Source organism: Dermacentor variabilis, chromosome 2 (genome assembly GCF_050947875.1).
Source record: "Dermacentor variabilis isolate Ectoservices chromosome 2, ASM5094787v1, whole genome shotgun sequence".
NCBI classification, from domain to species: domain Eukaryota; kingdom Metazoa; phylum Arthropoda; class Arachnida; order Ixodida; family Ixodidae; genus Dermacentor; species Dermacentor variabilis.
Genome location: NC_134569.1, coordinates 77,210,105 through 77,236,601, shown reverse-complemented (window position 1 = coordinate 77,236,601; position 26,497 = coordinate 77,210,105). Strand labels below are relative to the sequence as shown.

The window sequence follows — 26,497 nt, the reverse complement described above, 5'->3', positions numbered from 1 at the left end:
TGTTTTGTATCTCCATTGCTAAACTCATTCGAGGTGTTGTAAATATGTGGACAGTGGTACTGTATGTAAGAATGCCTCGAAAGCGAAATTATTCGTTTAGAGCCTAATCTAGACTGGAATAAATACATGCGTACCGAATGTGAAGAAGGGCACATCAGTGAAGTTGTCATGAGATATGTTGTGGTGCTGCAGTGCTAACATATTGTTGAAGAACTTTTGTGGTCACATGAACGGCAAACAGTTTGACGCCGACGATAAATCAAGGCAAAGCAGCTAAAACACGTTGTGGGGCTAGTTGGTGCATAGCTTTTGATAGATTAGGTGCCAAAAGTGACAGCACACAAGAAATACAGACAGGACAAGCGCCTTGTCCTGTCCTAGCTGTCTGTTGAAAGCAAAGCAGCTACTCTGAAGAAGAGGGCAGCACTGTGACTTTTCAATATAAGCTTTGCTCCCTGTCATATCATTTACCCGAAATTAATTCTCAATCCTAAGGCTGAACCATTTCATTTCTTATAAACGGGCTTTTTAATAATACAGCGCGTAAATAGTTGTGCATAAATAAACTCTGTTCTCTGCGGGCCAGCTGCTCAACTATGCCTAAAAAAAAAAGAATAACTGCGCTCTGGTTAACGTTGCCCATAAGGGCGCAATCCCTTCGTTCAACCCGTATCATTGCCCGTATCCGCGAGTACGCAGTCGGCCTCGTCTCCGTGACGTCACTCGCCGAGCGCTCAGGCCTTCTCTTGTCTAGGTGGTGTTTCCTTAAAGCGCCTGAATTTATTTTTCAGTAGGTTTAGGCGCCCTAGTCATAAGATTGAAGCGGCCGTTGCTGCAACATCAGCGATAGCGTCGTTCCAGACGATGCGAATGCGAACATCGGATTTATTGAAGCAGAAACTAGTAATATCCGCAAACATGGTATCAAAGAAGCTTCATGCAAAATAGTACCTCTTTGCGAAATCTGAGGTCAGCCTGCGGTTAAACACAGCTGTCTTGATGAAAAACACAGGAGAATGCTCTCTTTATTAAAGGACATTGCAATTTACGTCAGATACTATGATCTAACTTTGCTCAAATCCTAATTTACTTGTTGTTATTACTTGCCAGAAGCGGCAAAGAGAGAAATTAACATTATAAAGCAGGATGGCAAATTGTTTTAAATGCTATGTCTGCATTTCTCCAAGTAGACGTTGATGCCTGAGCCATATGCATAATGCCTGAGCCGCCTGTGCTCTCTACTCCGATTTCGTCGTACCACAGCCGCACACTGGATCAAATTAGTAGCAGCAACATAGAAGTTAATTATTTATAAAATTATATGGGCAGATAACGCAAAATCTGTGCATAAAAGCTCATACGGCGCATTGGTATCATCATCATCATCACAAGTGTTTTGCCGGTTGGTTTCAGTTACGTCCCCCGGACCCCTGCTCTTGCCGGCTGTTGCTTATCTTGCCGGTTGTGTAGCGTAGCCGGTGTAACGTCTGGTTCTTCGTGTCAATGTTCTGAATTGTCCACGTGTGCATAGACAGAAGGCACTGGCATGCACGAATGACTGCGTAAGTGGCGTGAGGACCGAACGCAGCTTGCGATATGCTCCTTTGTGTGCCACAAGTTACTGGCTTCATAGGCCGGCTGCTGTAATCAAGAACAACTCTTGAGTAAATGGCTAAGTTTTATCGTTGTCTGCAAAGACACCTGCCTTTCGCTTCCGGTAGACGTAGGCGTTCCCTCAAACATGCCTCACGCATGTCGCAACGTTTTGAGGAAGCGCTAGTTCCGAATCTAAGCAGTCACTGTAGTTGCGGCAGCTGGTGAGCACTTCTGTCATTTGTCGACCGCTTAATAATGCAGCTAAACATTGCAAGCATTGTATCGTATTCATATCAGTGGTCAAGCTTGTGTTAGTCAAACTGTTTTGTTGTATGATGTGGAAATGAAATTGCTGGGTTTGCCGCATACAAAATGACTTGTTGTTTGCTCCTTGCCGCCCCCTAGTGTCGAAAGTGTGTGTAAGGAAAGAGAGAGAGCAGCCACCCAGCTTTGGCAAGCGAACGCTCCGTGACGCCAGTCCCTTTACCGAACAGTGCCATTGTTGCCATATTAGTAGTCAAGTTTACGTGAATGAGGCAGTGATGCGTGACATTTCCTGCATGTTGCTTACATGTAAACGGCGGCAATGTGTTGGGGAGCAAAAGCAGGGCTGACATTGCTCTCCATTGTGAACTGTCGCTTTGACGTTGAGAGGATGTTATTCCAAGTGAGGTACATTCAAAGGCTTGACAGGTCTAGGACGGACACAAATGCTCAAAACGAAATGATAATGAATGCTTTGCTTGTTTAAGTAAACAGTTGTGTCTGAACTGAGACCATTGCTTGTGTTAATTTGATCGTTTGTTAAAAGTACCAGGAATGTATCCTAAACTATGGACACCAGACAACAAGAACCGTTATTTCTCCCCTGTTTACCTCATTAAAAATAACACACGATTTTTACCACCCAGATTTTAAAGAACATAAGACAAGTACAAAGGACCCTACGTATAATCGAACGAAACACCTGCAGTATTATAAATGCATGTGGTGCACACCTCGCAACACCCTCGCTTGATTCTTGTTTACATGTCCTCACTAGCAAGTGCTCCGTGCACAGTGTGTCCTGTACCATTTGGCAGCAGGTGCTTTCTGCTGTCAATGCACAACTGCAGTTTGAGGTCAAGCATAGATCTCATAGCTAACAAAACACATCTCGAGCTTGCAATCCTGCATTGGCGTGCAACTTATGAACATTAAATATGTTTGACATCTTATCCATGCAAGAGGCATTCAGGAGCAATCGGACAATCTAAAAGGGCATCAAATTGCACAGTAGTTCATTCTACCTTTGAGCAAGCTAACACATGAATGGGAATTTCTCGTAGCATATCTTGTACATAGAAGTGTCCAAATGATGCAACATTTTAATGTGATCGAATACAAATATTCCAGAAAACGACCTTCGTATATCAAATATAATACTGAATCAAATACTTGTGCGAAGCCTGCTCGACACAAAACGCTTACTTATGTTATTTCATGCATGTACCACAGTGAATGACTGGCTGGCAGGTCAATGCAGAAGCTTGTACATGAGAAACAACTGAAAGATTACAGCATCTTCTGCATCACGACTATGACAGTAATGAAACTACTGGACAACACATCATCACATTTACATAATAGAGTATTGTGTTTGTTGAGGGATCTAAGTATAAACCACAGCACTGCACATCATTTTAAGGAAATTCAGTTATGGTGAGACTGTCCAAATAATAAATTGCTTTCCCTAAATCCAGCCAACATAATTGTACACTGTCTAAGGGAAGCATGCTTATTGGATGACTGGGAACAATTATGCAGAAATGATTTCCATGTATTCACTCGGGAACTTCAGCTCTGTGAATGCTGTTACTTGAATATATGATCTTAAATATCTTGGCTTTGTCAAGCCTTAATTTGTTTTACTGCTGGCACTCCTTTCTCCTACAGTGCCCTGTATGTGCCAGGCTTGCCTTGATAGCTCAGTTTAACGAAGATCAGAGTCGGCAGACACTCCCAGTTTTTCAGCATGTTTCAAATAACAGCTGCTCTTAGGTGAGTGCATACTTTACAATTTTTTTTGATGCTGGATTAAGTGCAAAGTTCTCTCTTTTTAAGCACTCAATATATGCACTTTTATGATCATGGTTGCATTTGCGCAATTTGTTCAGTGTTCAACATTGAGGTTTCTCTCATTTCATTCATCTAATTCTGTGCTTGCTGTCTACTTATTTTGTGTTATTGTCTTGGTCCTTCTTTACATAGCACCATTTCAAAGCTTTCACAGAGTTCTGTGAAAAGAATGGGCAGTTATGCGTAACCTTATTCATTTGTAAAGTAAGGGCACTTCATCCAGATTTGTGCCACACTTTTACTGCAGCTTGGGGTGTTTATTTCTCATGAATGTTTTTAAGGGTGCATTGGTTGCCATAATGGTGTGACAGGTGACGTAGTTATCACTGATATAGCAGGTACTTAAGTCACTGCAGTTACAATCGGCTAATAGCTTCATTAATTGTTCATGACTGAGCTGATGAGTCATGTAATGGTTGGCGCATTAGATGTTCATGATAAACTCAAAAACCATGGCTTACAAAAAACTCAACTATGGCTGCAAAGGAAACTCAGTGACATATTTGTTTATAAAAAGGTTGTGAACCTGAATGTCTACATATAGTAAAATGCTTGTCTGGTGTGCCTTATTTGACCAATGGGTTTAATTTACAACAGTTGCTAAAATGCATGTAAAAGAAGTGTAATGTTTGTTTAAGCCAGCGCAGTTAATAGCTATTGGTACATATAAAATGCAGTTAGGCTTGTTTATGATAATTTCAACAAATTTATGTAACATGCTTATTTTATTGTTTAGCACTATTAGCACAATTCCAGGGGGGCATGGGCCCCCTCCCAGTCAAGGGCATTGGAAAAAAATTAAGTATTTCTCTCTCACTTTAGGGTTATAATGAAGAGAACACATTTCGTTTCCATTTTATGCCTTAATGAGCTTTTTTATCAGTTTTGTTACATTAAAGGAGTAGCAACAGAATATATTCTACTCCATTTTTTTTTCGTTAAAGAAATATTTTATACCTCTAAATTATAAAGAAAATACTGGAATGCCTCAGAGAACCCTGAATACATTAATATAATAGCTCTGAAGTCAGTCTCTGTGTCTGTTCCTAGGAGGTGACCATGTTGTTAAGCCATGATGGTGAAGGTGGTAACATAGGAGCAGGACATTGCAATGTTTTGACACTAGCTCCAGCTCGCTTGGTTGCCTCCTATGCTGCTACTTGTGACACCTGCTTTAACTGCACAGCAGATGACTGAGTAAGCTAGAGCAAATGCCAAAATGTTGAGATGTCCTGTTTCTTAGGACATTACCACCTTCTGCTTCATGACCTCACAACATTGTCACATTATGGAAAGAGAAACAGAAACTGGCTGTAAAAAAGCTACTATAATCATATATTCAGAACACCCTGAGGCATGCCATTATCTTTTTTTTTTATGGTTTAGTGGCATAGGACCTTCATTTAATGTAAAATAGATGAAATAGAAGATCTTGTCACTACTCCTTCATGCTAGAGGCATGTTTGTGTTTTCCTTATACGCATGGCAGCGGAAAGCATCTGCCATTTCATCGTTGGTAATGTGCGAAGAAGTACAAGCCGATGTTTGACAAAACGAAGGTGTTAGGGCGAGCAAAGGACCAAAGGGCACGTGAAATCTTGGAAGCTTCCTTTATAGCAACACATGGCCTAGATAGGTGTGTCAGCGAACCATCAGTGTATCTTATCAAGAAAGAGTTAGATTTTTTGGTGTAGGTAGGGGCTTAGTGATTTCAATAAACCAGTTGTTAGTTTGCACTCGTCCTGTAATCATCTACCTTGGTGTCTCGTCCTTAGTGCAGTTTAAGTTCACAAAAAAAAAAAGACGAATAAAGCCTGGGAGGACAGTACCTACAACGAGGCAGAGTTAACGGAACGCCATTAAGGAGTGCTTCATTTTTTTTTTTTTGTGCTTCTCCACTGTGAACACAAAACACTGCGAGCTTTTAAGCTCTTAGCACAAAGATCCATGTGAGAGTGCCACAGTTATCAATCCACTAGCCAGGAAGCAGCCTTACCACACAGCATATTTAGCAAATTTTTAAATGAGAGCTTTAGGGGTCCTTAAACTGCACAGTGGGTTATGAGAGACATAGTAGTGCTGTAGCTCCAGATTCATTTCAGCCATCTTGTATTCATTACCGTGCACCTGAACCTAAGTAGTACCATAGCACTTTTGCATTCCTCTCCTTTTCGAACACGCCCGCTGAAACCAGGAATCAAACTTTCACAGAGGCGATGTAGCAGGTCTCGAGGCAACAAGAGTCTAGGCATGGCACAAGTGCCATCTGCTTGTAACGAGTAAACTAGGCGGTGAAAAGAGTCTATACACGACTCTTGCTAAATTGCTGGCTGATCTCCACTCAAATTTTGAATAGAAGTACCATTTTGCATTAAGTTTAGTTTCACTCCATGTTTGTGCGCATTACATACCCCTCCAGTACTGTCCACACTAAATCCAAAGTTGGTGTCGTCTGTGGTGACGCCACTCAAAAGTGTTCGATTCTGCTGCAACAGAACAACGGCGTCTGTTATGGCTATGATGAGAACACCATGTTCACCATAGCTATGACTGATGGCGCCACCATTACGTTGCAGTGCTGCCACAAGGGCTCCATGCTTTGGTCAGCTGGTGCTCTAGCTATGCAACCTGTTGCCATTGTGAGGCTGTCGTCTGCACCTATGTTCTCTGTGTACACTCGTGTTGCTGTCGTCACAAGTAATTATTGTTTGCTCAAAACGATCATCATGTCACAAGATGAAAGTAATTAGGGCACAGAGTACCTGGAAATTATGTCACCAGGACTATAATGATGATGACACATTGAGGAAATAATCACTGAAATCACTAATACAAGGAAGCTGCAGTCCCTTTCTTTGCAACCTAAATGGCTACAAGCACATACCTTGCTTGCATTTTTTTCTAGGTCAGGGCCAGGCATGACATGCTTTGTGCACTTTTTGATATGAACTGATGGTGCAACTCCTCTTGCAACAGTAGGCACTCGAGCCTGTCTATGCTATGTATTAATTTATGAACATGCATATGAAATGCGTATTAATTTATTTATCTGAATTAAAATTGTGAAAAGTTATGTGCCTGACCGCATGCACATCACAAAATTGTATTGGTCAAAAATTGTGCAAATATAAAAGTTATGAAATGACAGACAAATGTTGCAGCCCCCTGCAGGAAACTCGCAAAGAGGAGGTGAATAGCCATAAGAGCACCATTTGCAGTCAACTCTCAATTTAAGGTTGCTACTTAAACCTCCCATAAAAGCCAATTATCTACACAGGTCTAGCAGTCTCAGTAGGCCATCATGAGAACAAACTCAAAAATGGCAAAGAAACGAAAAGTTGCCTAATTTGAAATATTTTCTGCATTGTCCTTTTCACCAGACAGTCTCTAGCACCTACTGGTCTCCCCATGCCTCACCTTGCACCTTTTAGGCCACTCAAGTTGTGACGGTATTCTACACCCTTGTGATTATTCACTATTGCTTCTGTGACTGCAAACGGAGAACTGGCAGGCATTCTTGGAAATACGTATACTTTATTAGGACGTTCTTGAGGGCTAGTTGGTTCATACTTGAAGGGAGGCTAAAGCTGCGCAAGAAAATGAGGACATGCTAGTTTTTTTTTGCAGGAGGCACCTCAGCCCAACATTGCAAAGAATGTAAAGGTAAAGGTGAGGGTAAGCGAAAAAGACTCCTTGCAAGCCAATCTTGGAAAACAACGTTTTTGTTCAAATGGTGAGACAAGACAGAAAGGGAGATTGTGGATGCATTTCACATTAAAAACTCTATTGACAAGTGTGCCAGCACGCCGTCTGTGTCGCTTTTACTTGAAGAAATTGTTTTTTTGGGAAGCCACTCGTGAAAAAGAAAAGTAGCCCTTGTACTCGGTTTGTTTGGTTTTTTTCCATGGATGTAATTGCTCGCAAGTTCAGGCTGAACTTCATCCTATACGAAACATCGTTCCAGCGCACAATTGAACAAGGACGAGAAGAGAAAGACAACACTTGTCCTTGTCCTTCTCGTCCTTGTTCAATTGTGCGCTGAAACGATGTTTCATAATGCTAATCATAACCAACTAGCCCAGCTGTCCATACTTAGCTTCATCATATACAGGGTTCATTATGGAAGTAATGCGCATGATTTAATTATGGTGCGGCTATCCATGGCAGCACAGTAAAACCAGTCGGGAAATGTGAGGAGGGTTCTGCCCTGCCAACGCAGCCGGTCACTAGTTTACCCCGAGCACTGTGAGCGGATAACACAGTACGATGGAGCGTTCGCTTGAACAGTGATACACTGTCAAGTTTTGCGTGAAGCTTGGAAAGAATGCAACCGAAACATTCCAGATGCTTCAAGAGGCCTTCAAGAGCGATTGCATTTCAAGGCCACAGTCCGGGAGGTGGCACAACGCGTTCAAGGAGGGCCGAGAGGAGGTTGCCGACGAACCCCATTCTGGACACCCAACATTGACCAGAACCGACGAAAACGTGAATTGTGTGCGCGAAGTTTTGCGTTCTGTCCGTCAATTGAGCATCTAGCAAATTTCTGACACCCTACACATCTCCACATTTGCGGTACATGGGATAGTGACCGAGGATCTGCAAATGCGCAAGGTCTCACGAAGCTTGTGCCGAAAGTGTTGACAGAAGATCAGAAAGAACTTCGACTTTCGCACTGTGAAGATTTGTTGGATTTTATTCAATAGAAGCCGGACTTTCTTGACTCTGTCGTAACCAGAGACAAATCCTGGATGTTCGAGTACGGCGTAGAATCAAAAAGGCAGAGCTACGAGTGGCACACAAAATCATCCCCCCGCCCCAAGAAAGTGCGAATGAGCAAGTCTCGCATCAAAACGATGCTCATTGTCTTCTTTGAAGCCAGAGGAATCGCCCATTTTGAGTTTGTACCGCAGGGAGAAACTGTCAACTCAGCCTTTTACATGGATGTGCTCAAGAGATTGAAACGCCAGGTCGCATTCGTGAGGGCTGACATCAAAGACATGGTCAAGCTCCACCATGACAATGCCCCCAGCCACATGTCCTTTGTCGTTACCAACTTCCTCGCCCGGAGCAACACCTCAGTGGTCCCCCATTTCCCTAACAGTCCCAGCTTGGCTCCATGAGACTTCTTGTTGTTTCCCCGACTCAAGAGAGCACTGAAAGGAGAGCATTGGGAGACCGTGGAAAACATTCAAAAGCATGTTACAGCATTCCTGAGAGACATTCCCGTCGAGGACTTTCAGGGTGCCTTCCAGGCAATACACACACATTTCCACAAGTGTATTGATACAAGGGGGGAGAGTATTTTGAAAAATTTTAACCAGTTGTACAGGTCCAGTCAGTAAATCTATTTTTCCCAGAAAATGTGCATTACTTTCACAATGGACCCTGTATTACTGCGTTTTATTACTCTTCCCTCATGCCATTTTCACAAGTTTTCAGGTTTTTAATAGTGTCACCTTCGCCTTTACTTGGGTTGATTGTTGTCTTTTCATTCTGTCATCTTCGTTATGTTTCGTCCCTTTTTATATCACTAGTGTTGACTTTGTTGTAACCACATTTTATAGGTACCATAGCGCTTTTTCATTCTCTCACTTGTCGCCTACATTTCAGTTACTGTTATGACATGTGCCGTCTTCATTTTTGACCGCTCTATGTTTGTGCGCACGACAGATTGGTTCAGTTATTTTCCTCGTGTTTATTCAGTACAAACAGCGTTACAGTCAGTCTGCATTCTCTTATGTTATCTGCACAAGTGTGAGTGACGATGTGGTCAAGTGCTGGAGATCCTGCTTGAAATAGCCTATGCTCTGGTTTTTAAGAATGAACAGTTGGCAGTCTGTGCCCATGGTGTGTTGTGTGTTTCTTTCTCTTGTCCTCATTTTTTCACGCACTTTTAACCTCCCTTCATTCTTGGAAAGCTTATTGCCTCTATGAAAGGAGACACTGCTGAAGACTGCAAGAGCATTTGCCCTCACTGGCCACACCACAATACTACATGCTGTGAGGTGCAAGTTCCCGGTACAACATAACACCTTGTGTTAAGGCAGTATGATGTTAACTGTAATTAATTGTAAATAATATAAGAATGATGTGTGCCTCTTTTGCAGTTCTGCAAAGCACCTGCGGTGGGTGCCTTTCAGGTGCAGATTTATCAGTCAGTGCCACACTGCCACCAGTGAGGTCCCAGTTATAGAGCGCGAGGTCCGAGAGCTGCAGATCCCCATTCCGTACGGGCACCTGGCTGCTAAACAGTGGCTGCCCACGTCTGCCGAGGACCCACGCCGACGCGTTCTCCTGCTGCATGGTTACCAGGACAATGCTGGCAGCTTTGACCACCTTGTGCCAAAGCTTGACTCTCGATGGCACGCTGTAGCCATTGACTTCACAGGCCACGGACTATCTTCACACTTGCCCAAAGGGACACCGTGTACTTCAATGCAGTTTTGGCTTGACATATCACGTGCGGCTAACCACCTTGGCTGGAGTCAATTCTCCCTGATTGGTCATAGTGTAGGAGGTCAAGTGGGCCTGCACTATGCCTGCATCTTTCCTGAGAGGGTGTGTATTACTATGTCTGCCTTTTATTTTCAGACACTGATACTGTTTAAGGGCAACATAGGAAAGAATCTGTGGGCTCTTGCATCAACGCAATCATCTACAGCATGAAAATGTCACTACTTCCTTCTATCAATGACTCCGAGTAACATGCCTAATATATGACCCTGGCAACTCAAAATATATTGTGCACCTCTAGTTATGGCTTAGTGTGACATCATATTTGTGTTCATGCTTTTCCTCGGTAAAGTGCCCTATTTAAATGGTGTCTCTTTGGTACTTGTTGTCAAGTCACCGAGTCTATGACAGTTAAGTTCGAGAACCACTGCCGAGTGTAATCACACAAGACACCTAAATCAGACTATCAGAAAGCAGCTATATTACTTTAAAAGGCATTTCTTTACAGTGAATGAAGTGTTCATAATGCCGGCAGAGTGACTACTATAGCTTGGATGTACCTGTTACAGTAACTTAGTGGCTATGGCATTGCACTGCTGAGCTCGAGGTCACGGGTACAATACCGACCGCAGCGGCTGCGTTTCGATGGGGGTGAAATTCAAAATTGCCCGTGTACTTAGATTTAGGTGCATGGTTAAGAACCCCAGGGGGTCAAAATTAATCCGTAGTCCCTAACTACAGCATGCCTCATAATCATATTGTGGTTCTTTATGTCAAACCCCATAATTTAATTCTTCTTTTTTTAACTTGAATGCAATGCACCTAAATCATTTCATATTATAGTGTGTTCAGAACAAATTCTGAGCCAGAAAGACCTTGAGCTTGACATTTTGATGCTCCATTCCTGATCTGAAACAAGCAATAACAAATGGTTCTTGTAAGTTGCACCTCTAAGCATCTTCTGTGGCTTTCTACAAATTCTACACCTTTCTAGTGAGCCTTCCACAATTTTCTGCATAGTTAACCTCCAGTAATTTAGAACTTTTGTAGCTTATCCTAAACATAAGCTATAAATAATCATACATACTACAGTAGAACCTTATTGACACATTTTTTTGGGACCACAGAAAATAACTGTATAATCCAGGGAAATCTAATATCTGATAACTTTCAGCAGTAGTATTGATGAGACAAAAAGCTACCCTCACGAAAAACTGTAATTTAAGCTTAATAGAAAGCCAGCAAATTATTGAAAACTCACTCTGTAAGGCTCATTATTGTTGCCTGGCTGTTAGATTGACTGTTCAGACTTTTTTTTAGCAGTCGTAGCCATATGAGTCGCACTAAATATAGCTTGTAATTTCCATCTGTCATTGAGTGAAATCTTCAATAATAGCAGCCTCTTTTCGAGCCTTCACAGTCATTTTTCAGTTACCATGCAGCCTTGTATGTCAAAGTAACTGCAAGGTATCGAAGGTCATCAGACAGCATCCACAAACATAGATGCAGGCATGCCTTTGCGCCTTTGTCCACCTCCTCTTGGGTTTCAACTTCATGAGATATGTTTAGATTGGTGATCGCCAATGAAACGTAGTAATTGCAATTCATTAGTGCTGTATGGCAGGTTCTTTGAAGTGACCGTTTTCAACTGTGACATGTGCGGCAGTCAACATAGGCACCATCGACAGGTGATTCCGTGTGCATTGGTGGTGCACCTGTAAAGTCTGAAGACCTTGTCGTCCGGTAGACCACAGGCTTCGAGTACAAAAAATTATTGTCAGGCCATTAAAAGAATATAAAAGAACAGCCTCGCCTGGGCCACCGCGGTATAACAGGCTAGGCTTCAAGTACAATGAAGGATAGTACGCTCAAAGAACCTCCGCTGCCGTTTATTAAAAAAAATAAGACGAAGAATCCCCGGGCCATGTGTGCTCAAACGCCACACTTTCCTTTCTATTTACGCAAGCTAGTTCTTTGATTTTATTAACAGCGCTGTCACATTTTATGGACCTAACAGCTAGAAAGAAAAACATAGCATACTGGAAACTAATACACGTGACCTTATGGGAACTAAAGGGGACCAGTGCTTCACAGTGTAAAAGTGGGGAAAATGTAACAAACAGGAACATATCAATGAGGTTCTGCTGTAGTCGCTAGAAAAAATCCCACAGGTTTGCTCTCTCACTTATGGCTCCATTACTTCGTGGCCACATATTATTGCTAAGTCAGCGTGGATACCGAGTAGATTTAATTCATTGCAATAAAGTAAGGAGAGCACAACTCTAGGATATAGCTAAGTGCACCAACATCCAGCCTAATTGTTATTATAGAAGGTGTGTTCATATGTTGTTGCATAATTGGCATGGTTATGCATGATGTTGCAAGATTGTGAAACAATCTGCTTTAATGGCAGTACTACCGGCTTTTTGGCAACATGACATTTGCTCATTGCATAGGCTGCCATAGCACAATAAGGGTATATTGCATCATGATTAGTTAATTTTAATGAGTGAATTAATGAGTGATTTTTTTAGTAAATTAAGCTCACCCACAGAATCTGTCAGCACAATCTCAATGCAAGCATTGCTTGTATTATTGTCATTATTGTTTTCTTTCCTAGTATTTTTGATGTATTTAATTCATCACATTCATGGCATGCTCGTGGGTCTTGTCAGCATCCTTGCACAAAGCGTTCTGTGAGCAATCTCATAGCGGAGTGGTTTGCTTCAGAATTGGTATCTACAAATACCCTTTACGTTTGCTTTTTCAGGTCCAAAATTTAGTCATGATTGATGCCTTGGCTCCTATGTATGATCAACGTAGCAAACTTTCACGAAGCTTAAGAGAAATGTTAGAAGGCAACTTGCGCCTTGAACAGAAGGATCTCAGCAAGCCACCTGTCTACACGGAAGAGGAAGTGATAAAGCTTTACAAGCATAGTGTAGTTCCAGGCTACCTTCCTGACAACATTAGAACGCTGATGAAACGTGGGTGCAAGCCTGCTGGAGATGGTCGCTACATCCTGACCAAAGACACACGGCTTAGATACATCCAGTGGACTCGGATTGACAGTGGTGCTCTAAAGAAATACTATAGTGGCTACACCAACAACCTCTTGGTACTGATGGCTGTTCCTGGATTCGGTGCCACATCTGCGAAGCACAAGATCCTGTCCGACGTCTGTGAACAAAACTGCCGCACGTTTCAGATTGTTCAAGTAGAGGGCAATCACCATGTGCACATGACTTATCCAGATGCAGTGGCTAGTCACATACGTCCCTTTTTAGAACCACAGTGATGTCATAAGTAATACAATAATGTCAGTTTTCTTTTGTCATACCTTATTCTTCCAAGCAGCCATGAAGTTAATTTTTGCTCTGTGGTGATGCATTTCTTCCCCAATGTTTCATGTTGTGGATGATGTCATCAATGGTCTCAAGATGACTGTGCTGTGTATACTGCTGTTATTTGGTGAATCTGGAAGTGCATTTGAAATTTATACTGTGAGAAAACCTAACTATATAAGTTGGAATCAGTGTCACAAAAAAAGGAAAGCCAGCATGCAGAACCCGGTTAACTTGGATGAATATGAAAATTGGTGGTTGGCATTCATCATCACTTCTGCGTTCCTTTTGCCTTCTTATCGTCTGTGTGCTGCTTTCATTCACCGTGTCCCAACTAGACAATAAAAATGCTATACTTTAGTTCAAAACTTATCATCCTTCTGCTTTGCATACTGAAAATGCAGTTGGAGCCATTTTGTTACAAGTAGAATATAATACTCCATATTTAGCTATTTCGGGAGCTTGCTTAAAAAGATCATTCAGGGTGAACCTTCTGGGCACTTGCACTGAAAGTATGTGAATTGACAATTTAAGACTAGCTTGGATGTCTGAGTTCTAACATTTTTATATCATAATATTGCACATGCACCTTTTACAAGAGAAAGTACAAATCCAATAAGATTTTGTTATATAGAAGTTACTGGGACAGTGAGGAAGCTGTTTGAAGCAGTCTTTCGATAAAAAATAACATTCACACAATTATATTAAAGCAATGCACTTCAGCACAGCATAATCCTCTTGAACAAAGATAATTGTTGTAAAATGCTTGTTACCACCTATGCAAGAGCACATTCATTCTGTCACAAAAGAATATGCACTACTTGACAAGCCTGCCACCTCTAATGGTTTGCTTAGTGTCTTAGCCAGCCCCAGAAGTTTGTTTTTGCCACTGCTGCACTTCACTTCGCTGTGAAGCAAGTGCAAATTGTGTGATGTCTTTGAAGGGACACTGAAGAGGCATATTAGGCTGTATTAGTAAATTATGCAATAGCAATACAGCTATCCTTAATATGAGAGGAGGCTCGGTAAGCCAGAGAAGTCCTAAAAACAAAAGACCATTGACAACACTGCCCTGACATTCTTGCATCAGCTTGGCATGACATCAAGGATTTTAATAGTGTATGTCTGCTTGAGTATAGTTAATTGTTCATAGTTAAAAGGCTACATTATATTCTAAAATAGCCAGACTTATCCTAGCAGTAACTGATCCTGCATGATAGTGGCCCAAATACAAGGAAATTCATACTACGTAGAATTCTGTGATGTCACACTGATGTACCTGTGCCATGATATCTGCATGAAATTCAGAAATGGGACCACCAAAGCACACAGGAATGACAGTGTGCACCATCATTTCTGTCTGAAGTGATGGTGCACAGTGTCATTCCTGCGTCCTTCTCTCTACCTTGCGGGTTTCTGCAGAACTACTACGTCAAACACTTGCCTTTGCTTCGTGTTGTCGACAAATTCGACTTCGCCCTGCCATCTGCTAGCCGCCTGGTTAGCTCAGATGGTAGAGCGGCTGCCTCGGAAAGGCGGTGGTCCTGGGTTCGAGTCCCGGACCAGGATGAATTTTTCTTCAACTATGAGGCTTTTCTTTCGAGGAACCCATATGGGTTTCCTTTGTAGCAATTGCTACGAACGGGTGGATGTCTGGTTTTCCCTTTATTCATTACTTCTCTCCACCTTGCGGGTTTCCGCAGAACTACTACGTCAATCATTTCTGTCTGCTGTGTCTTATTGTTTGTCAGTACTACTCAGTGCATTATAAGATGAACAACCACCAGCTAGCCTAATTTCTTGCTATACGGAGAAAATGGAAGTTCTGCCTTTATTTGCTTGAGTTATAATCAACCATTTGTTACGAAATCTATGAAAATAAAGTTTTGAAACAATAAATTACCAGCTGCAGTCTTAACTCATTTAGTCCTTAGTGGCTCTTTAATGCCACTGGCATCTTCATTTTATTTTTAATTTTTTTTGTCCACCTATCCTTCACATTCTCATAATGGGCACAGTAAGGGCTGTTTGCACTTCAAAGTAAGCAAAGCCTTCATCTGTTATTGATTGAACTGTCCAGTATGAAACATACTATTTGTTTTGGATAGCAGCAGAACTTTGAGTAATTTCCTTATAAACGAGTGCTTGCCGTAAAAGCAGATCAGTCCTCGATTAAATGGAAATATTGCATCAGTATAGTAGATTTCTGGGGCTGTTGGTGATGCATAACCCCTCTTGCAGCATGCAAAAACAGTCGCTCGCACACAGTATGATTAGTTATATAACATTTTTGATAAAGAGCGTACCTCTGAAGCGTAGAGACTACCTCAAATGCCAATTTAGGTCTGAACACTCACCTATCCTAAACACAAAACCAAAATCGAAGAGCTAGAAGTAATATTTCTTCATGCTCACAGTGGGAATATGCTTACTGTAACTGTGATACTGCAGTTTTCAGTAGTATGGAAATGTTGCTACTATATATAGTCTTTGTAATTACATGCCTGGGGAGTGCTGCATGCCATGCATAGAACCTTTGCAGTGCGTATTTGTCACATGTGTCGTCCACAGTTGCATGCATTATTTTCCATGTCTGGGGCCGAGATGTAATGACAATTGTGGAAAACAGAAAAAAAAAACCTGAATGTCATGATGCATATCGATAGGCACTCTTGGAATGTCGTCATGAGATACCTTGCATGGCAACATTTATAGTGGGAATTACTTGCTTGCATCATACCTGCTTTTTAGACACGGTTAATTTCTTAATTTCCTCAATCTGTAAGCGGGAAAGTTAATTGGTGATTGTTTTATTCCATTTCTCTATTATATGAATAGAACTGGCGTGCACAGCTGATAATGACACCTGTCAATAGCTTTGCCTGCCTGCTTGCAACATTCTAACAACATTCAAGATGTCCACAGTTGGCGTATACACCACCCTCGTGGCTTTTCCTCAAAGCTGGCAATGAGAATGCACCTAACATGATTACGGCCAATTTTATCCTTGCTAATTGCTGTGGTCATTCGTCTCGATTCTCCGCGAATCACGAGCTGCGGATCTCGAGCGCGAAGGATTTGATGCATTTCATAACATGCGAGCACCTCACGAGGCCTCCGCACATAGTCAGCCTCATAATACAGAAACATACAGTACTACATAATAGGCAGTGGGAGGCATATTGCTTGCGGACGAGGGCCGGGAGAGCCAGTAGGCCGCCTTCTGGACCAAGCGACCAAGCCCAGCTAAGGCCCGCGAGCCGCTCGTGCCAGTGGGTCTCTGGAATAGGAGCCCAAACCATCGCTCTCTCTTTTATTTTCAATACAGTTTTCACTCACTCATAATAGCTTTGGCAGACGGCCAAAGATTTCGTGGTGAACGAAATTTCAAAAGGTGATATTAAGCTACTGCCTGTACCACTTCCCAGAATCACACACACACACACACACACACACACACACACACACACACACACACAAACACACACACACAAACACACACAAATAACTATCATCAAGCCGGAGAGCAATTTGAACATGCTACCAGATGTTACCACAGAGATGCTACGACTTTTTCAAGCAGACGAGATGATGCGAGCGTCCTCTACTCCTAGGTCGTCGGCGAGTCGCAGCATGTCACAAATGAAAACAAAAAAGCGTTAAGTCGTGCAGCCAAGGTTTCTAGCAGCAACGTAGCAGTTAATCAGTTATTGTTGGAAATAACTAGGCAAATAACGTAAAATATAAAAACGCATCCAGCGTGTTAGTATCCATCATCATCACTATATCAACGCTATGTAAGTAGTTTCGTTTGAGTGTACTCGTGTATTCCTTCCTCCATGAGTGTACGAGTAGTTTCGCCGGTTGGTTTCGGCTGTCTGCGTGTTTGTCTCTTATGCTTGTGTCCCCCTGCTCTTGCTAACCTTGTTGGCTGGTGTTTGGTGTGCAGAGATGATTGTGCGCCTGCGTAAAGAACGCACGCAGCCTACGGCCACACTGCGCAAAAGTTGAACTATGCGTGATGCCCCCCAAGTTGCCCGTCTCATGGGCCGGCTGATGTAATCAAGAGCAACACTGCCTGAATGGCATTTTTGTTTTTAATTTTTTTATTGTTGGCTTCAAGGTTCGAGGACACTTTTCGCTGGCGGTAGACGCAGACATTTCCTCATGCATGTTGCAACGTACGTTATAGGAAACGTGAGTAATAATTCCGCTCATTCTTGTACGTACCGTACGTCACTCCGCGCATGCAGTCACCGTATTCGTCAGTTAATTTCGGCCGCTCGAACTTGGTAAGCAACTTTAAAATTTGGTAACCTCCTCATTATAAACCTATGCACAAGAGCACATTCAATAGCTTTTTTTTTTCTTTGAAGCTGAGGTTGCGTGCGTACTGTAAGCCAAACTATTACCGGTATCACACGTACGGCCACTTTCGATCACGATCGAGCCTAGCCCGGATCGAAATTCTCGACTGCGATTGGCTCCCTCCCGCAGCTTGCACGAATGAGTCAGCGGCGAGCGAGAACTTCGATCCAGATCGGGCTCGATCGCTAATCGAAAGTGCGCCGTGTGACACCGGTATATGTTTCGTGTGGCACTAATTGCGGCCTGCCATTATCTTAAAAGTTACGTACCGTGCGGTGCACATAACAACGCTTTCGATCTATCCTTCTTAGCGAGAGCTCTAACCGACGCCTGATAGATTAGAATAGCTTTACGTTATACCGGTCCTGAACGGCAATTCCTTGCAGCATGTCCTTGGGGAATACTTCCAAGAGTTCTAGCTAGCTAAATCATTTTCCGTTGCGTCCTGCGCTAGTTGGTAGTGGTGCTCTATGCTGTCACTGCGCGAGCACAGTTTGAGGTCAAAAGTCGTCGTGAGCTTGTGATCCTGTCCTTGTGTGCGGCTTCTAAACTTCGAATATAGTCTATGCAAGAGGCTTTCAAAAGCAATCATACAAGATGACAGTGCATCAAATATTGCATTGCAATTCATTCTACCTTTGAGCTAACCGACAACTGAATGGGAATTCTTTGCAGCATAATTAAGGTGATCATTTCCGGGTGTTCTCACTAGATCATGGTAGAGTTCTAGGTGCTATAGCCAGCTGAAACCGTAACCATGCGGCAAAACAGCAGCTATGCAAGCTGTAAATTGAACAGCAAACGAGCGTGACTGGACAGCTATTTTCACACTGTCACATCTTGTGTCCTGATTTAATGCTGGCTGTTGCTGGGGTATGCAAAATGTAAAAATAGGAAGAAGCTTCGAAAGTGACGCCACATCTGTAAACTTTGCTCTTAGGATGTCTGTTTCAAGCTGCGTGCACATTGGCTGACACCAAACTAAATACTCATTCATTTGGTTTCAGACAGTATTCATGAAATTTATATCATTGCGGATACTTTAAAGTTTGCAGTTTTATTTATACACACCATGAGGTTTTGATTGCAAATATTAGCACATATCTATAGAAACAAAAATTGCTTATCTCCAACTCTGTGGGTGCTGTCACTTGAGCATATAATTTAAAACATATTGCATTTGTTAACTGCTCATTTGTTTTACTGCTGGCACATTTTTCTTCTAGTGACCCGTCCGTGTCAGGCTCGCCTCATTTTAACAAAAATCAAGGTCGGGAGAACCTTTCTGCTTTTCAACATGTTTCAAATAATAACTGCTTTGAGGTGAGTAGATACTCTGTAGTTTTGTTGGTGCTGCATCAAACTGGTGCTAAGTTTTCTCTTTGTGAGCACTCAGTAAGTGTTGTGAAGCAACATTAAAGCTGCATTGAACTGATGAGTTATTTTTCCTTTTATCACCATAGTTATCTTTGTGCGCATTGTTCAATGTTAAACATTGAAGTTGCTCTCACCGCAGTCGTATGTTATTTGATGTTTGCAATTTACTTAGTTTTGTTACTGGTTTTGTTTCTTTTTCACATAGCACCATCTCAAAGTTTTCGCAGCATTCAGTGAAAAGAATTAGTGGTTATGCATAACCTTATTCATTTGTTTAAAGTGCCACTGAGGGCACTGTAGTCATCCATATTTATGTTATACATTTACTGCAGCTCATAGTGCTTATTTCTGATGAGCATGTTTTTAAAAGAGCATCATTTGCCATGATGGTGTGATGGCTAACCTAGTTATCACTCACATAGCAGGTAATTAATAAGCCACTGCTATTGCAGTCGGGGGATAATGGCTTAATTAATTGTTCATAGCTGTGAGCTGATGTGTCATTTCATGGCCTGCACATCAGGTGTTTGTGATAAACTTAAACCTAAAAACCATGGATTACAAAGAACTTAACTACTATATGGCTGCAAAGGAAACTCGGTGACATACTTGTCTAAAAAAAAAACTTGTGAGCCTGAATGCCTATATATATATCATAATGGTAGAATGCCTAATAGTTTGCTTGATTTGACCATGGAGTGTAATGTGCAAAAAATGCACCTAAAAGAAATATGATAAGATGGAAGCTTGGGCGAGTTGGAGATTCAATGTCAACATGTGTGCACAGCGCAAAAGACGAGGACTGAAGGAAGAACACAACACAGGCGCTGACCTCAACTGATCTTTATTTGCGAAATTGCCTGGACTATATGCACAAACAAAAGTAATGAAAAAAAAAAGTCATGTTTAAATGAGTGATTGAAAGAGCACTTGCACCGCCGTGCAAGGTCATCTTGGCATTCACTGCAGAGACTGACTGCCATTGTGACCCTGAATTTGAAAACTGCGTCGTAATCTCCAAACATCGAGAACAGCTTACAATAGAGGCTGACAAGATACAGTGGCTGGGTGACCTTTGCAAGTTCCAATAGAAACTTTTTTTTTTCCATATTATAGGAACATGATAAACAGGTAGAACTGACAGCCTGTACTGGTATATTGAATTATGAAGTAGGCCTGATACATCTGATAACCTGTATTTGTCTATTAGCTTGCAGTTGTATTGGTTAAAGAGGAGCACTGTGTATTAAAACAGTTTGCTCTACAAAGGTGCATTAATTGTTCATTTTAAAGCAAAGCATTCTAGGCTAACCCTGATAAGACTGATTGTGGTTACTGCTGCTTGCCAAATAGCTCACACAGAGGATGACACTCATATATAATGAATTGTGACCTATTGATAGCCCCATCTGTACTACCCCTACAAATGTGCTGGCGGCCACCTCTGTTTTCTACAAAGTTACGCAGTGAAACAAGAAACAGTACTTGCGAAAATTTTGGATGACAATTTGCCCTTTCTTGATCCTTCCTCCACCTTGCAGGGTTCCACAGAAATGATTTACCATATTCAGTGTTCCTGTGCTTGGACTTGTCGATTAATTTGCCCTCGCACTGCGATTTGCTAGCCTACTGGTTTGTTCATATGGTAGTACGACCACCCCGAAAAGGCATTGGTCCCGGGTTCAAATGCCATACAAGGATGAATTTTTCATCAACTGCGCAGCTTTTTTTTTTTTTTTTTTGAGAAGCCCACATGGGTTTTCTTTGTAGCTTCATGCTGCATTCAGGTGGATGACAATTTTTCCTTTCATGATGCTTAATCACGAGTCTCACGGCAGCGGTATCAGATATAACCGAAGCAGAGGAAATAGCTGTCGCACTGGCAGCACAGGAAGGATACAGGATAGGAAAATCCCTCAACATCCTAACAGACTCACAAGAGGTGTGCCGAAACTATATCAGGGGTAGAATAAGCAGCACGGCACTCAAGATCCTTAGTAGAGCACCGCTCTATGAAGGACAACCTACACACAACATAATCTGGATACCAAGCCACGCAGGGATTCAGGGCAATGAAGGGGCGGACAGCTTAGCTCGAGGCTTCACCATCCGAGCGGGCACCTCAGTCCCCCCGGGAGAGCCTCAGATTACTTGCGGGGACAGTTACTCAGAGCTGCTAAACCTATATAGGCGGCGAAGATTCCAATACCCCCCACCACACCAAGCGTTGACGAAGGAGGAAGCCGCAGGATGGCGTAGACTGCAGACGGGTTCCTTTCCAAATCTTTACATACTAAGCAGGATGTTCCCCACACAATATTGCGCTGTATGCCCGTGGTGCGGAGCAAGGCCAACACTATATATCACATCACATGGGAATGCGAGAGAAACAAGACATTCCACAAACATACAACACCAAGTGCAAAGCAATGGGAGAGCCGGCTCACCAGCTGAGAGCTAGGGGTCCAAAGGGCCCTCATAGCACACGCAAGCGAGGTGGCCCGACTCAGTGGTGCCCTGGACTAGGGGCCCACCCAAGGCTGAAGAGGACCCAAAGTTTTCAAGAATGAAGACTTCGTCCTCAACTCGCTAATATATTAAAGAATCAATAAAGTTTTCCATTCCATTCCATTCCTCTGCCTTGTTGGATTTCGCAAAACTAATTTGCTAAGTATCCTCAGTGCAAGAAATGTACAGCTTACAATGCATAATTCCTTCATTAAAGCAAAGCCTTCTGTGCCTTCGTTCTTGATTTTTGGAGTGTGTGCTTTGTTGGCTTCTTGCCAAGCATTACGGTCGAGCACTTCTACAATGAAATTACCTGGGTAACAAAGGAATAATTCTGTCCCGGTTCCATTGTGAGCATTGTGGTGCCCGACCTTTACAATGAAGTATTTCAGAGGCCTCAAGGACTTCTTTACAAAGGCGTTCAACTGTACTACCAATACAAGTTTGTATCGCAACTACTTCTATTGCATCTATTAGGATCTATGAAGCATTTTATTCGTCCAATACATGTTTATACCACTACTTCTATTGTTTCAATTGGGACCCATAAAGCCTTTTTTTTTTATATATATATAAGACATCGTGCTGCCCTGTAGAAGGAACTACAAAACTGGAAAAAAATCTGTATTGTACCTATAAGGTTTGCTGGTGGACATATAATTCTTGTATAGTACCAGTAAAACTTTACATTGGAATAGTCCCTAGAGAATTGTAATTAACTTTGTTAATTCTAATTAATATTACAATTATACATATGTACCTTTTGCAGGTCCGCAAGGCAGCTGCAGTGGGTGCCTTTCAGGTGCCGAGGTATTAGTCGGTGCCGCACTGCCACCAATGAGATTCCAGTTGTGGAGCGCGAGGTCCGCGAACTGCAGATCCCCATTCCGTACGGGCACTTAGCTGCTAAGCAGTGGTTGCCCATGTGTGTTGAGGACCCACACCAACGTGTTCTCCTGCTGCATGGTTTCCAAGACAATGCCGGGAGCTTTGACCCCCTTGTGCCAAGGCTTGACCCTCGATGGCATGCTGTGGCCCTTGACTTCACAGGCCATGGCCTCTCTTCACACTTACCCAAAGGGGCACCGTATCTTTCGATGCAGTTTTTGCTGGATATATCACGTGCAGTTAACCACCTTGGCTGGAGTCAGTTCTCTATGATCGGACACAGCATGGGAGGCATCGCAGCCCTGAACTATGCTTGCATCTTTCCTGAGAGGGTGTGTATAACAATGTTTGCCTTTTAGTTTGGACCACTAATGCTATTTAATGACAGAATAAAAAAACATCTGTGAGTTTGTGCATGCACATATCTTATAGCCATAAAAAATATTGTCAAGGCAACAAGTGTTTTCTGTTGGTTGATGTGTTCTACTCTAGAGAACAGGTCTAGTAAAAAAACTTAATAGGCAACCTCGTCTCAGCATGCTCAAGCAACAGCATGAAAATGTCAATGCTTCATTCTAACAATGATGGCAAGTGATGTGCAAAATATGACCCTGGCAGCATAAAATATAATATGTGCCATTATTTGTAGTCCAGCATACCATCATATTAATTCTGTTCAAGCGTTTCCCAAATAAAGTGTCCTATATAAATGGTGAGCAAAACGAGAACAAGACGAAAGCAGGAGCAAATGTTTCAACAAACGGTCTTGTCTTCTTCAAGGCGACGTATGCTTTCTTTGTCACAGTATGTATACATGGTGTTTTTCCATAGGGGAGAGGGTGCAAGGTGGGTGGGTGCGGCAATAAGGGAAGGTGTGTTAGCGTGTCGAATTGAGAATAAAGGAATGTTGTGCACAAGGCCAGGGCCACCCCCCCCACCCCCCCGGTCTGACAACCATGCGTCAATGCACGTTTGTTAGCCGGCGTGTCAACGGCATCTGACACGCCGGCTGAAAAAGAAAAAAAAAGGAGGGAAGGAAAGGAAAAAAAAAAGATACGCCAAGAAACCAAACTAAGTGTTGTTGCCTATAGCTTGAAATTAAGCATAGCTAAATTTCAAGCTTTCATTTTGCTTTCACCTTGTTCTCGTTTTGCTCATTGTCTTGAATTTCCATCTCCCGCATTCCCCGTGTTTTCTCTATATAAATGGTGTCATTTTGACTTTTTATGAAGTCACTGTGTCTATGACGGTTGAGCATGAGGACCACAGCGAAACGTAATTACATGTGGTGCCTAACTCATACTCTCGAAAGGTAGTTGCATTACTTTAAAAGCCATTTCTCCATACTGAATGAAGCGTTTGCAGTGGTGGCAGGGTGGATATGAGAGCTTGAGAGCTTAGATGCAATACAGTTGTGTGTGTCTCATATCTTGAATCTTCAGAACAGACACTGAGCCAGAAAACTTTGAACTTGATGTTCTGATACTCTATTTCTGAATTACATGAGTAGCGCTAGGACACAATCACAATGAAGAGACGCACAGAACATGTCCCATTTTTCTCTTCATCTTGTGTCTCTTCTTTGTGCTTGTGCCCTTGCGCTACACTATATCATTAAATGAGTACCAAGTAGCTCAGCAAAAGATCCTTCTACTCTATTTTTGTCCTGAAACAATGAGCAATAAGAAAAATTTCTGGTAAGAAACACCTCAAAGCATATTCTTTTCCTTTCTACAAATTCTACATAAAGCCTTCTACAGCTTTCTGCATAGTTATTCTTCAGTAATAGAGAACATTTGCAACCTATCGTAAATATCTGTAGAGAATCCTGCCCACTGGTTGCTAAAAGATATCCTACAGGGCCACCATTATATGTAACTTTATTTCTCCCCCACCATTTGTTGCTGTCGGTTGGGTGATTGAGTAGGTTTAAGCATGTGTTGCATTGGAGGGAAGCAGGATGAAGCACTTGCAAGACTGCGTACCTGCGAACTCTCCTGACCTTTTTGTGAAGTTGGCAAATTTGAGGCTTGTTCTGCAATTTTACAAATGTGATGTCGCGTCTTGCATCTTACGTCAGTTCATGAAACAGTTTAAAGGTGTTCAAAGATGGGGCTGCATGAAATGCCATATACGGGGTACTTCATTTGATCAAGCTTATTCATTATAGTTCCTGAAGCAGGTGAAATCAGCGACAGCAAAGTTGCAGAAAAACCAGTGTGATCTGCTGTCTCTGCTGTTCCAAGTTTGCCATTGCTCTGGTGCTTTTTTAATGTTAGGTCATCCTTAATGAAGTGCCTATGTAAAGCATGGAACTGCATGCTAAAGGACAAAGTTTTTACAAATGCATGTATGAAATTGTGAAACAGTTTGGTTTAGTCCTAGTGTCATAAGCTACCTCTTAATGTCACATATGCTCGTTGCTTGTGCTGAAATAACATGATGAGAGCATGCCACGTATTATTATTCACTCATTAAAATGCCTCCACCGCATGTTTCAGCGCATTCTTAATGCTAGCCTTGCTTGTCTCATCATCAATGTTTTCACACTTCACATCACAGCATGTTTTGGGCATATTGAATTCACCACATCCATGGCATGCTCATGGGTCATGTCATCATCCTTGCACAATGTGTGGTGTGAAAGGGCCTCATAATTGAGCTGCTTGCTTTCTGTAACTTTATGAATTGATATCGACAAATACCCCTTTTATTTTTCAGGTGCAAAATTTGGTGTTGATTGACGCCTTTGCCCCTTGGTATGAGCAACCAAGCAAAGTTTCACAAACCATTAGAGCAGTGTTAGAGGGCAACATGCAACTTGAACAGAAGGATCTCAGCAGGCCACCTGTCTACACAGAAGAGGAAGTGATAAAGCTTTACAGGCATAGCATAGTTCCGGGCTACCTTCCGGACAACATTAGAACATTGATGAAACGTGGTTGCAAGCCTGTTGGGGATGGTCGTTATATCCTGACCAAAGACATCCGGCTTAAGTACATCCAGTGGATTCAGGCTGACCGTGCTGCTCTGAAAGAGTACTACCGTGGCTACACCAACAACCTCCTCGTAGTGATGGCTGTTCCTGGCCTCGGGGGCTTGTCTGCAAATCACAAGATAGTGTCTGACATCTGTGCACAAAACTGCCATACGTTTCAGATCGTTGAAGTAGAGGGCAATCACCATGTGCACATGACTCATCCAGATGCAGTGGCTAGTCACATACGCCGTTTTGTAAATCCACACTGATGTGATAATACATTAACCTCAATTTCCTTTTGTCATACTTTATCCTTCCAGGCAGCCAAGGTGATAATTTTTTCTCAGTGTTGCTGCATCTTTACTGATGCTGCACATTGTGGATGATGTCACCTGTGGCCTCAAGGTGGCTGTGCTAGGTACACTGCACTTATTTGCCGAGTGTGTAAGCTACATTTGAAATTCATGCTATGAGATACCTTAGATACTAGCTGGCATATTATAGCGCCACGAAAAAAGAAATACAACAGACAAAATACAATGAACTAGTATGAGCATGAACTGCAAACTCTTAGTAGCTGGCGTTCATCAAATCTTTTGCATTCCTTTTGCATTACTTTCATTGTGTGCTGCTTCCATTGACTGTATAGTAACTAGGCACACAATTTGTCATTTTCTGCTTTTTTGTATTGAAAATGCAGCTTGTGTCATTTTATCACAAATAGACTATGTTACTCTATGTTTAGCTGTTTGTAAAGCTTACTATAAAAAATATCCAGGGTGGACCTTCTAGGCATTTGCTAAGAAATTCTGTGAATTGACAGTTTAAGAGATTTGTTTGAACTTAAATACTTACACATTGCCAC

The 26,497-nt window shown here is 42.2% G+C and overlaps 2 protein-coding genes across 8 annotated transcripts; both read left to right on the top strand.

Annotated features, from left to right (window-relative positions):
* The first annotated feature begins 1,382 nt into the window (after positions 1-1,382).
* Positions 1,383-15,410, top strand: LOC142572142 (serine hydrolase-like protein). 4 transcript variants are annotated; one of them, XM_075681037.1, is made up of 4 exons: positions 1,383-1,562; positions 3,532-3,636; positions 9,822-10,272; positions 12,938-15,410. In XM_075681037.1, exons 2-4 carry the CDS (start codon positions 3,611-3,613, stop codon positions 13,463-13,465), a joined length of 1,005 nt encoding a protein of 334 aa, XP_075537152.1. In that variant the 5' UTR covers positions 1,383-1,562; positions 3,532-3,610; the 3' UTR covers positions 13,466-15,410. The 4 variants fall into 4 exon arrangements, with proteins under 4 accessions (XP_075537152.1, XP_075537155.1, XP_075537154.1 ...); XM_075681040.1 differs by lacking the exon at positions 1,383-1,562 and adding an exon at positions 1,646-1,664; XM_075681039.1 differs by lacking the exon at positions 1,383-1,562 and adding an exon at positions 1,736-1,817.
* A 1,741-nt stretch (positions 15,411-17,151) lies between these two features.
* On the top strand, positions 17,152-25,927 carry LOC142572141 (serine hydrolase-like protein). Of its 4 annotated transcripts, none has more exons than XM_075681035.1 (4): positions 17,152-17,308; positions 19,106-19,202; positions 22,534-22,984; positions 25,374-25,927. In XM_075681035.1, exons 2-4 carry the CDS (start codon positions 19,177-19,179, stop codon positions 25,899-25,901), a joined length of 1,005 nt encoding a protein of 334 aa, XP_075537150.1. In that variant the 5' UTR covers positions 17,152-17,308; positions 19,106-19,176; the 3' UTR covers positions 25,902-25,927. The 4 variants fall into 4 exon arrangements, with proteins under 4 accessions (XP_075537150.1, XP_075537148.1, XP_075537149.1 ...); XM_075681033.1 differs by lacking the exon at positions 17,152-17,308 and adding an exon at positions 17,319-17,708; XM_075681034.1 differs by lacking the exon at positions 17,152-17,308 and adding an exon at positions 17,319-17,803.
* Positions 25,928-26,497: the final 570 nt, after the last annotated feature.

Excerpts from the sequence above, each read along its gene's own strand:
- LOC142572142 (XM_075681037.1), top strand. The coding sequence starts at position 3,611 with ATGTTTCAAATAACAGCTGCTCTTAG. Across the intron at positions 3,637-9,821 it reads CAAATAACAGCTGCTCTTAG|TTCTGCAAAGCACCTGCGGT; the intron begins GTGAGTGCATAC and ends CCTCTTTTGCAG. Across the intron at positions 10,273-12,937 it reads CCTGCATCTTTCCTGAGAGG|GTCCAAAATTTAGTCATGAT; the intron begins GTGTGTATTACT and ends TTGCTTTTTCAG.
- LOC142572141 (XM_075681035.1), top strand. The coding sequence starts at position 19,177 with ATGTTTCAAATAATAACTGCTTTGAG. Across the intron at positions 19,203-22,533 it reads CAAATAATAACTGCTTTGAG|GTCCGCAAGGCAGCTGCAGT; the intron begins GTGAGTAGATAC and ends TACCTTTTGCAG. Across the intron at positions 22,985-25,373 it reads CTTGCATCTTTCCTGAGAGG|GTGCAAAATTTGGTGTTGAT; the intron begins GTGTGTATAACA and ends TTTATTTTTCAG.